General features: G+C 34.1%; 2 protein-coding genes across 3 annotated transcripts in view; both read right to left on the minus strand.

Annotated features, from left to right (window-relative positions):
* Positions 1–1193: 1193 nt before the first annotated feature.
* Positions 1194–3735, minus strand: LOC136816271 (glycerate kinase-like; the record flags this gene model as incomplete). The annotated part of the gene is given in 2 exon segments (XM_067072600.1): positions 1194–3032; positions 3594–3735. Coding segments are annotated over 2 exon segments (1398 nt in total), but the record flags the coding sequence as incomplete, so codon positions are not given.
* A 1124-nt stretch (positions 3736–4859) lies between these two features.
* LOC136816273 (coenzyme Q-binding protein COQ10 homolog B, mitochondrial-like) overlaps positions 4860–12471 on the minus strand; it is a 14173-nt gene continuing 6561 nt past the window's right edge. Inside the window, exons 2-8 of one of the 2 annotated variants that reach the window (XM_067072602.1) lie at positions 11734–11796; positions 8885–9013; positions 8179–8371; positions 7266–7367; positions 6770–6985; positions 6100–6257; positions 4860–5091 (exon numbers count right to left, since the gene is read on the minus strand). In XM_067072602.1, coding sequence (XP_066928703.1) covers positions 6237–6257; positions 6770–6985; positions 7266–7367; positions 8179–8371; positions 8885–9013; positions 11734–11796 — 724 coding nt within the window. In that variant the 3' untranslated portion in view covers positions 4860–5091; positions 6100–6236. The remainder of the gene's footprint in view (positions 5092–6099; positions 6258–6769; positions 6986–7265; positions 7368–8178; positions 8372–8884; positions 9014–11733; positions 11797–12471) is intronic. The other variant, XM_067072603.1, reaches the window with a different exon arrangement.

The raw sequence follows: 12471 nt of genomic DNA on the forward strand, positions 1-12471 counted from the left end.
ACCCGTTCTTCAAACACATAAGTCCTTTACTTAACTACCAGCAATCAGATACAACCTCTTGACCACAATTTCTACGAAAAAAATCATTGAATAAAAATATGACAAAAATTATTTCATTGATAACACCTCCTTTTCATATTTGTCTCGCTTACTCGACGAGAAAATGATTTGTTTCTTATGAAAATTTGGTTGTTTAAGTAAACATAATGCTATACACTTAATTAATAACTATTTTTTTATAAGAACAAACCTCGAAAAATATCGAGTAAACTCTAGAATTTATAAAAGTTCGGATACATACTCTCGGGTACTTAATAGCCGCCCCCCCCCCCCGGTTAATTAATTTTTCGAAAATTTTCCACCCAGGACATTCTTATTCCAAAAACCCCCCCCCCCCGCTTATTAATTTTTGGGAAAATGTTTTTGAAAGTTCCCTTTTTTGTCCTAATTCAGCTGTATTAGCCTCCTTTTCAAAAATTTTCCACCCAGGACATTTTTATTCCAACCCCCCCGCTTATTAAGTTTTGAGATTTTTTCCAACCCCCCGCTTATTCCAACCCCCCCCCCCCCGGCTATTAGGTACCCGAGAGTAGAAGTCTAAATTGAAAACTAATGTAAAAAGGATTTTGACTTGAAAATAAGTTTGGTCCTAAGAACAATTCAAAAAAGGTAAAAAAAAAAATCAAGAACTCATTCTCCAAGAAAACTAATTTCAAGCTTTTTTAAATCAGATATTGTTATCATAAACAAATTTCTTATAAAAAACTTTTCATGGCGTCGCTGTTTTGGATGACAGTTGACTGTGTTTACATAAAATGTCCTGTGCGAAAAGAAATCGTTAAATCCTTATCTAAATAAAACAAATCGGAATAAAATGACGAAAGATATATAATATCTGTTTTTATCAAAAGTATAGCCAAAAATCAGAGACGGGGTAGTCTGGACCGGTACAGACTTTTCCCCCAGGGCCGGCGAATCAATTTTGAAAGTGGAGGGGCCAAATAGTAAGTGTCTAAGGAGGCGCCACCATGGTTGGTTGGTTTTTTTTCTTATCAAAAAAGTGGGGGGGGGCATGGCCCCCCCGGCCCCCCGGTTTCGCCGGCCCTGTCCCCCGTTTGACAAGGCTCAAATGAGAGAAAAATTATAGATCTTTTTTAACAGGCAAAAAAAGACCGATCAAAGCGATGGAAAGATGGAATGAACAAAAAATCACACAATAGAATCTATTACAATTTTTTGTGTAAAATTCTCCCTATCCTACAGTCTACCAAAAAAGTTAGGTACTAATTTTATACCAGGCGAAGGACAGGTTGGACGGACCCTTCATTTAACTATCTGTGTTGCTATATAACAAAGGCAAGAGCCTACTGAATTCGTAACCATGAATAATTTGAATTGAAATAAGATGACTATTTCGGTTTTAGGATACACGAGATAACATCGATTCACAGAAACTGGTGAAAGAAGTTTTGATTTCGCAAAAAAATATTGTTTTAAAAATCCAACATGTAACCCAGTTTAAAAATTGCAGTGGATATAGATCTGAATAGACGCTCCAAAGCAAACAAAGTCAATTTGTGGGCAATATTTACACGGTTGGCGTATAAGAATGAGTTGTGAAAAAAAATTGGGATAAAGGCTTGAATTTCGCAGGAAAATATCAAAATCTAAAAAAATTAACTTTAAAAATCATAACCATCCAGATGGAGTAAAATATAGATCTACATTAAATTGGATATCGATCTGAATCAAGCAAATTCAGTTCGTGGGCAAAATTTACGTTTGGTGTATAAGAATGACTTGTATATCCATCACATTAGTTCCTGTAAGACCAGGTTGCAATAAATATTGTTTCAAAAACTTATTAGAGTTAAAGAAATCGTAGGAGCCACAATCATCTAAATAACGATTCACTGTATCCAATTTATCTACACAATGGTTCACTAGATTCACATCAATCCATGCCCCAGCAGCATCTGTGGGTCCATCCTGGCCGTCGGTTCCAGCACTGAGAAAGGTCACCTTAGATAAGTCCAGTGAACTAGAACTTTGTAAAAGGTTTTTAAGGGCGGATAAAACGAGATGCTGATTCCGCCCACCACGCCCTTGACCATTCACCCGAACTGTAGTTTCACCACCAAAAATCAAACATAAATTTCCCCGATGGTTTTGAAGTATATGTTTTAGGTTAATAATTACATGATCCTCAATATCAAGTTGTTTCAAAGTATTACTTATATTTTCTTGTTGATTTTGTAGGACATTTAAAGCAAGCTCTGCCATGTACTTTCCTACTTGACTAGCATCTCCCTGGATGGTCGAGGATAAAATCAATGTTTCAAAACCATACTCTTGAGCAGCCGATGCAGCAGCTTGCAGGGCTATATCGTTGTTTCCAATAATGGTGTTTAGACATTTTGTTTCGATAATCTCCTTGTTATTAAGGTTAGATTCGAGTCTTGAAAATATACATTTAATTTTATCAGGGATCTTGTGATCAATGTTAAGATCTTTCAGTATCTTCAAACAATCTTCACCAGTCGATGGATCAAAGACAGTTGGTGCAGATGCAATCAAATCTAATGGGTCACCAACGATGTCTGATATTATTAAGGAGATAATATTACATGATGGAGATAAAATAGCTAATTTACCTCCTTTAAGTTGTGATAGATGTTTTCTTATAGTATTCAATTGATTGATATTTCCACCAGCGCTAGCCACGAGTTTGATGATTTCCAATTTTTGGGAAAGCGTCATTCCTTCCAAAGCTGCTGGTAGCAGTGCGGATCCGCCCCCAGATATGAGGACTAGTAAAATATCATCTGGCGATAACCGAGTCACCAAATTACGTATCTCCATCGCGGCGTTTTGGGCATCTTGATCTGGTAGGTTGTCTTTAGCACCCTCCATTATAGTGTACTTTGAGTGAAATTTTACATTCTCGCGTCTCTTTATTGTACCGATTGGAACACTTAATACAGTTTTGTTCACGTGATCATTTAGAATGTCTGACACACCCAGGGCCATACCTTAAAAAGTTAAAGAGAGACTGGATGAAAAACAGCAAGACGTCAAGAAGAGTCAACGTGTTCCTTTGTAAGTACAATTATTTTTTCGTCATAGCAATATATAATAAATTGCCCAACTGTCCATTTTGAATTCTTTTAAAGGAAATATTCCAAAATAATGTCTAAATTAAATTGACGACTTTGCTGAAAAATTTTATTTCCACTATTTTAGGATATTGATTTTGAAAATAACCCAAAATACAGCAGAGACTCGCTTAAAAGATCGTCAACTCTTAAGGGTATATCCTCTTTGGAAAAGATATCCAACCCATGGGCATTCACTTGAATGGAAAATAAAAATCATTTACCCATTGGATGTGTGGGAGTAAAAGTTTTTCTAGAAAAGCATGGCGTTCTAACATTTGACGCTGCAGAGTTTTTTTTCGAATCAGCAACGCAGCGACTTCGAAAACATTCGAACGTAATAATGAATCAACCTCGATAAAATTGACGGAGGCGAGTGTTTGCAAGGCGTTCAAATTTAGAACACCATGAAAAAAGTAGAACCAAAGGTAAACCTACCATAGACAGCTTTCCCAAATCCAATGACATGAACGTTCTTATTCAGCAAGTAACTTCTATCCTTGATGGTCATCAGATTGCCATTTCGTTGAAGCGCGTTCTTTACCAAATTTTCCGGTCTGATCGAATCCAATGCAGCAGTAAAAATCAATTGTAATGCTTTGTTCATGTTTTTTAAAAGTTATTTTTTCTATAAGTAGAAGAATAAATAGAATGAATGGAGAATTATAGTAGTGTGGAAAACTTATCAAATTAAACTTTAAAGAATAAAAAAACTCGCATCAAGTCAGGTTTCAAAACAAAGATAATATATAAAAAGCAGAAGAGATTTAGAGGAATTTTCACAAATGAAAGTCGTTTATGAAGTGTTTTGTAAAGATTTTTCCCTAGAAAAATATTCTTAAACATTTTTATTGCAAAAACCAATTTAAAAGAGTGGCAATGTTTAGCAGCAGAAAAATAACTAATCTTTGTTTCATACTAGGTTTTTCTCTGTCATCAGTGATATAGTACAAACTACAATAAAAATAAATACAATGTAAAATTATTTTGATAAAAAAGTACGTGCGAGGGATATATAATCGAGAGGGATCTAAATTGTTTTTATATAAACTCTGGAATATTCAAAAAAATATTTACTTTCACTAAAATATTTAACTGAGAACATATTCTCATTTAAGAACATGCATGCAAAAATATTTTAGAATATCCAAATAGTTGCATACACTTTTCTCAAGATTGATTTTAAAGCATTGCACGTCTCGTTTACAATCAGAATCGTCTAATATCAAATCTACCTACTCTCGGGTACCTAATAGCCGGGGGTTTGGAATAAGTAGGGTGTTGGTAGCCTATACTAGACGTAACCCGCGTTTTTTCTACGCAATTAACGTCTATTTCACTTTGCGACTTTTTCTAATGTTTTGAGCCTGGGTTTTCGGGCTCTAAACATTCAATTTTTTGACGTCACTTTTAACTTTCGAAGCTCCTACAGTAGAAAAAAAAATCTAATTTGCGTTCAAAGCACTTGAAAGGCTTCTATTTTTTGAAAATCGTCAAAGTGGAACTCACTAGGGGGTTGGAAAAAATCTCAAAACTTAATAAGCGGGGGGGGGGGGGTTGGAATAAGAATGTCCTGGGTGAAAAATTAATTAGCGCCCCCCGGCTATTAGGTACCCGACAGTAGAGGTCAAAGACGGCAGTTTTCAATTTTAAAACAAAAGAACATTGTCGTCAAAAATACTTAAACACGAGGGCCGAATTCACTGGAGAAGAGTGTATTCTTGAAATACTTTGTGAAACCGAAATCTGTTTGAGACTACTCAACGAATCCATATCTCAGCCTGGTGAAGCGTTCAATATTTGTATGGTTAATTATCTGCCTTAAAAAATCCTGTTTTAGGAGATTGCCATCAGCTATCAGCTAAACTTCCAAAAATAAAAAGGTTACACTATAAAATTTGTGTTGAATAATTAAATCAATCTATACAATTTATCACTTAAAGTCTGTCCAAATATAATTGGCATTGGAAACAAGAATGCCTGTAACTTTTGATAGTCAAATATAATTATGGAAATTTTTTTCTTGTTTCAGAGAATCAAAAGTGCTATATTTGAATGTATTTTTGGTTGAAAAATTCGCGATTTTTATCGGTCAAATTTGCGATTGTAAAAATTGAGCTTATTTTCTACTTATGCTATAACTTTTATTTTTACACCAGTGGTAGTTCAACCTTAGGTTAAGAAGTTTGTTAAATTAAGGCAAACAAAAAAGTCTTTCAGAAGATATGGGACCCGAAATACCCCTTGGTAGCACTTTTCTGTGAAATATCAAATCTCCAACTTATTACTAAAAACGGGGGTAGTGATATGATTTATAAAACAGTTTTTCGATCATAACACATTTTACGATCTCTTTAATGATCTCATAACCAAACTGTGTTTAGTGTTTTGGGAATTAGCTAAGTTCTTTAATGACTTAAAAATAACAAAGGCAATATAAATTCATGCTTATCTTTTCAATAAAAACAATTATACTGTGATTTCACTTCGTTTCGAAATAATCAATGATACCAATAATACCAATGTACCAACACTTAACATTTTCCAACTTTTAATTGCACTGTTCAAAAAAGATAACATAACCCCCGTTTTTAGTAATAAGTTGGAGATTTGATATTTCACAGAAAAGTGCTACCGAGGGGTATTTCGGGTAGCATATCTTCCGAAGGACCTTTCTGTTTGCCTTGAAATTTAACAAACTTCTTAACCAAAGGTTGAACTACCACTGGTGTAAAAATGAACGTTATAGGATAAGTAGAAAAAAAGCTCAATTTTTGCAATCGCAAATTTAACTAATAAAATTCGCGAAATTTTCTACCAAAAATACATTCAAATATAGCACTTTTGACTCTCTAAAACAAGCAAAAAAAATTTCCATAATTATATTTGATTATAAAAAGTTACAGGCCTTCTTGTTTCCACTGCCAATTATATCTGGACAGACTTTAGTTCCATTTTCATTTTGTAATCTCGACACGAATCGATTGTAGTATACTGCTTCTTCAGTTTCAAAAGTCTTTACTTTTCATTTTAAAAATTTCGTCTATATTCAATTCAATTCTACCAATAATCCAATTTTCGTCAACTGCTTCCGTCGATGATCTACAACAAACAAACAAAAAAATTACACATTCTTAGTATCTACTTTATCAACTTATGAATACCTTTTATAAAGAATAACATTGTATATTTTCAAAACAACAGTATCAGGTTAGAGCTTAGTAGTTAGAGTTTTTGCTGTTGAGTCACTTAAAAATAAATATAAAGCGATCTCTCAAACTCTCAAACCCTCTCATGTCGGGGTTTTAATTAGCCACTTTCCCCGGCCAAAATTTCAAATTCGTCAATTTCCCCCAACATTTTTTCCCCCGATAAGGTATGGTTTTACGTCTAGGTTTAGAAGCACAGAATTAACCTCATTAACTGTAGTCTTATGAATTATAATTGTTTTCATCTCAATGAATTCTCCACCATTGAGTATGACTTAAAGCGTATATTAAATATGTTTACTGAAGCTTGTCTACATTTTGCCAGAGCTTTATAGAATATTAGGAAGAAGATTGAGATTTATACTCCCGATAATATCTAATATAATAAAGAAAAACTGATCAAACCTTTTTCGATTGTATAATTTGTTGTTGCCTCTTTTTTAGATCTGACTTAGTGATACCTCTCCTTTGTTTATTAGTGTGTTTGGTGTTCAATAAACTGCTTGGTCCGTATAGTTTCTCACAACGACTTTCAAATGCTTTGACCATCTGACGTACAACTTCATCGAAGAACATGGTTGAAAGTTGGGAATGAAGAAGTGATTTAAATTCGAAAGATACCTGTAGTAAAAAAATTGATAATATATGATCAAGTAGAAGTTTAACTGGGATGTGACATGAAAATGATCAAAAAAAGAAATAAGGTGACCAAATTATTACTAAAGACTAATTAAACCAGTATCGATAAATTTGACTTCTTTATCCTTTAATACTTTATTTCACGATGCTAACGAAAATCTTTAATCACAAGAGCATTACAAAAAATTAGGGGTAAAATGGCTGAAAAACGATTGATAGATTTCACACCGGGTCAAATATTAGTAAAATAAAGAAGTTATACATAAAAATTGAGTGTGCATGAGTTTGGTACGTCTCTTGGTCCTTTGCTAATCTTCCAAACGCACAGGAGGTGATTGAATAGTGACCCATCCATACATTCCGACTGAAAAAAAAGGAGACAGGTTGAGAATGATTCATATTCAATCCCTGCGTTACAATTATAATTATTTTTTCCATCTCAAGTCGATTTTGAAATAAAGAACTTTAGGCACACAAATTTTCACTCGAGTAGGAAGGAGCTTTCGTGAGGTCGAAAGTCATGAAATTTTATGACATTTACTTTCTTGGATTGGAGAGAAAATTATTATTACGAGCACAAACTTTCGCGAATTGCTGAATCAAATTAAGACTTTCAAAGCGTAAAGTGGATTATGAGTGTTATTTATCATTTGTATCCTATAAAAATAGTTGTTAACAATTGATATTTGTCACGATTTGTAGTTTCAAAAAAAAATTAAAACAGTTTGACGTGCGTAAATTATTACAATAAAATACTAAAAATTTAATATTGTTAATTAAAAAAGACCTACCTTATGCAAAAAAGGCTAAAAAAATGGGGAAAATCGCGGGAAATGTCAATCGCTTTTTAAAAAACTTAATGAAGGTATGCCATGGCAAAGCGTCTTGATTTAGAACGCCATGCATGAGTTATGCTCTTCTAACAGAGATTTTCGTAAGGTTTTTAGAGATGAAGACTTTGCTACCAGAATATTATGTCATCAAAAGCTTTGATTGGAAAAGTTTAGAAGTATTAAAAGACAACTTTTTTCAATATATTTTCAACACACCATACTACATACAGCAGATAAGTATGGATTTGGTTTGATCAGTTCGATAACACAATTTTGTTTGACAAATTCGTGCCGTTCCACAAAATATCAGCGAAAGGAAAATTTGCAGTGAGTTTTACATACCTTTACCAGATTGGGTTTAGCTAATGTTAGCACAGACGTATACTTTTCAGATACTGGTGGGAATCCAACCTCAAGATTGGCTCTTGCATGAGATTCACTTTTCTCAAAGACAACAGAAGATCGGCACCACGGTACAAAATATTTATAATCATCTACATTCTCCACGACATCATATAATTGTTCCATAGAATACCTGTGGATAGAAAAGAATTGATCTGATTTATTTCTTAGTTATTCTAAACTCAGTGAATAAATGAAAATAATAAAATGATAAGTCTTCAGACTCCAGATGAACATGCAGAAGACTCTTCTATCATGTTGTCTATTAAAAGGTAGAAGAAAGTGACACTCTTTCTCACTGGTTTTATGCGCATACCCCAACCCAGGCTCACTAAAAATTTAATAGTTAAAGAGACATTCAAGTACATCCAGACCTTTATAGGGCTAACTTGGATTGAACCTCTGACATCTTGTATACTGTAACCCAGCCAAATGCTCTAAGCTATCGTCACCCAAGTATATTTAACTTTTTATCTTTAATAAAAGCACTTATGCTTCGTTTGAGATGTATACTATACTAAATGAAATGACCGTATCTTTTTGAAAATGAAAAGCCATATCATTAAGAAAGGTGGTATAATCAGAATTTAAAAAAGAATTAAATATAAAAAATCAGTGTTGTACAAAATCATAAGATATAACTTACCCTATAGCTTTGGTCTCTGAATATTCTTTACTTCTATCCCCAAAGTATTGTGAGGGGTCGACATTAAAGAAATGTCTTGATTGGACAACATTTGGTTGGTAAAAAGTTCTCAAGGCTCCATGGATCTGCCTAAAAATTGTTTAAAAGAATCAACAGTTTATCAATATTGCTACAGTCTGCTACAGTTCAAAATTAGCAGAGTGCAATGTAATACATAGGCGCAGTAGTGTAGTGGTTATCAGCCTTGATCACACCTCATCCACACATTGTGGATGAGGTGTGAGTCACTGACCTTGTTCCCTTGTTGACCTCACCCCGGATTTCATACTTGATCCAAAAAAACTGTGTGTTAGTATATTGCAAGCTGGATAAGCTACAACGTAAGACATTTCTAATGAGTAATTCCTTGACTGCTCAATACAGAAACAGTCATCCTCTGTAAAAAGAAGCTAGTCATCAATACGTCGTTCATAGTGTCCTGTTAGGTTAGCTCCCCCTTAAAATTAATAAAAAATCCCTTTGCCCCCTCTGAAACAAATCCCAGAGGGAGGAGGAGGGAGGACACTATGTAGTTATGAAAAAAGTTGCACTTTATAATAATGATGTTAAATCTTTTTATCTGATGTAATAAATCAATGCATAGATGAATGCTTTTAACTCTGAAAAAGACCAACGAAGGGGGATCCCAAGAAAGGAATATCCCTTCACTAGGACTTCCTTTTCTGTATAAATTTAGCATTTCCTGCAATATTCAATCAGGTCTTCTATCTATCTTTAAAAATGGAATTAAAAGAGAATTAGATGGGGGATATTCTTAGATGAGAGATGTCAATATTAGACTAACTAGCGGTATGATGTTATGATGGTAAAACTTAGCTGCCGCAGATCATTTCAATGGAAGTTGTTGGAATGTTTACAAGGTTCTTGACAGAAAATCTTTTGTTATTGATTTTGTACATTATCTGATAAATTAATGTTTGTGAGTGTATTTTATCGTTTGATTCCCATTTCTATTTCTATTTGTTTGAGTCGCAGGAGGCCTAAAGGCCCATTTTTGCAACTAAAGACGCTTTCAATTAGCGCCTGTCATCACCTTGAACTAACTACCCAATTCCCCTCACATGGCAAGGGTTGACCCGGCCGAAGGTTCATTCACTTGCCAAGTGAACCGCTGCGAGTTGGAATCAAACCTCAGTCGCCTGTGCAGAAACAAAGGTCAATGACCACTTTACCACAGCGCCTTTCCATTTTGACTTTCATGTTACTGGATGCTCTTTTAGAGCTTTAGAGCTATACTGTTTGAAGTCATTATGTTATGTTCTCACTGCTAATTTATGGAGTCAAATTGGTAATTGCATCTACCATCAAACAGTCCAGCTCACTGTGCAATTTTGAGCTAAAATTTTTATAAAAAAATTGCCCAATTGAACAAAAGAAAATAGTAAAAGATCAAGGAAAGCAATTGATAGCAAGTGGGGCTTTCAAAGTTTGCAAATAAGAATGGTAGCTTTCATGAGCTAAATCTTGGTACCATTTTTAACTTTCCTGCCCTCCTCAAAAATGAAGAAGAATATCATTGCATCACTATGGAGCACATGATGTCATCAGCAACTTTGTATTTTTATGACCAGCCACTCTATGCTTAAACTCCTATATCAAGATTACGGAATTTGGAGTGCAGGCCAATTTTACTTTCATTTTCAGTGGTTTCACTTTCGATTTCAAGCCAACATCTTAGCAACGGGGTGCTCACCCATAGTTACAGGGGTTTGTGCAAAAAAACAAACATAAAAAGTTTTTCAAATCCCTTATTTTGATTGAACCAATAAAAAATGAAACTTTTCCATGTTTCACTTTTTTGCACCAATTCTTCAAAATGAAAATATTTAAGATTTAAAGTTCTTCTTTATTCAATGATTTTTTACGGCACTTTGTTGACAATCTAACTCTTGCCCTGCTCTCGCATCAAATTCCTATTTTCTTCAGTAAATTGAAGATGAGAAAAAATCTAAGCCTTAGAATCATGGATTGAAACAAATATATAAAGGGTGGGATTTTTACAGCCGCCCGTCATGCAAGGCACTGAGAAGCCACAGGTGCCAAAAAGAAGGGCCGTGTAAAATGCAGCAATCACATTGGTGGAAATTTGACAAACAGCTGTGAAGGAGTGCCGGGAAGCAATCAGTAGAAGAGACCACTTTCGTTTTTGTTGCAGATTTCGATATAAACTTCTCTCACAGGGATTACTTGTCAATGTGTCAACTTGTCAGCATTGTATTGTTGTAAAGGGAAAGATAAAAGAGGGAAGACTAGCCTAGTTTCTAATCCTGATATAGGAGTTTAACCTTAGACTGCCAGCTAGGTCATTCATTTGAGGGCTATGTATGTTAGTCTCCACTGATGATGATGTAAGTTACCAACAATAGACCTTTTCGCCTTTCCATCCCCCATCTTGAATTGTATGCAAAAATACAGGAACGAAAAAGACGTGGTTGGATTTAGTTAGAAATTATGCAAAACATATGCAAGTTTACACAAAGATTAAAAAGACAACAAAGCATCTTATAAATAAATATTATAATCATTAGAACAATAAAAGATGGAATTTTTTAATCCAAAAAGAAATATTTACAGAACAGCAAGAACTTTTAGAAGACATAGCATATTCTGTTTTCATGCCATCAAGAAATTCCACAAAGACAGAGTACACACATCAAACTTTCAAAACACGCAAACTAAAAGCAGTAATTATGACGTCACACATTATCAATGTTTTGATTTAATCATTTGGCGGCTCTATTCCCAGGAGAATAATTTACCGTCAGCCGTTAATAAGGATTATTTTTTACCTTCGCTGGTGATTTTTCAGTTTGAGTTTATGTCTAATGTTATGGATTTTTGAAGTGCTTGTTCTAAGAGATGAGCGAATATATTTATTTTTAGTTTTCAAGAGAAGCAAATTTAATCTTTCATCTACACAGTCAGGGCCTCCTTGGTGTTTTATAACATTAGTTCGGATAGAATAAAAACATACCTGATCAACACAACCAAGCCTTCTGTCTTGCGTTTCTAATTACCTGTTTTACTCTTTCCTTCCCAACAAACTTTTGTTTTTGGTTATGTAGGTTTTAAGGGGAACTAAACAGGGGATAAAATCACATCACATACTTCCAAGGAATGACCTCTGAAAATATTTTTTTCTAAAAACTTCTCCATCAAAAGATATAGCTCTTTATGTTTACAGAAAATCTAATCTTTTTAAAGCAATGCGTAAAGTGTTCAGAAGTATTGGAACAACTCTGCTTTTAGTTGATAGAGACCTTAACTTTTTGTTGTAGCCATAACAAATGGTTAACCAAGAGACAGGAATCATTAAAAAGCCATTTTTGAGTAGAGTAAAATGTTTGAACTTTCGAAAACAAGTGAGTGAAAAGGATTTTAGAGTCGATTGAAAAAAATTGAACTTTTTATTGGAAAAAAGCTGACAACCCCAATTTAGTCCGTTAAAACTGAATCCTTCCTGAAATCAAAAAATGATTTACTATCTTCCTAATATTTCTTTTTCACGAACTATCAAGCTTTAAGTT

The sequence above is a fragment of the Clytia hemisphaerica genome, unplaced genomic scaffold, assembly GCF_902728285.1.
Source record: "Clytia hemisphaerica strain Z4C2 unplaced genomic scaffold, Clytia hemisphaerica genome assembly, whole genome shotgun sequence".
In the NCBI taxonomy this organism is placed as follows: Eukaryota; Metazoa; Cnidaria; class Hydrozoa; order Leptothecata; family Clytiidae; genus Clytia; species Clytia hemisphaerica.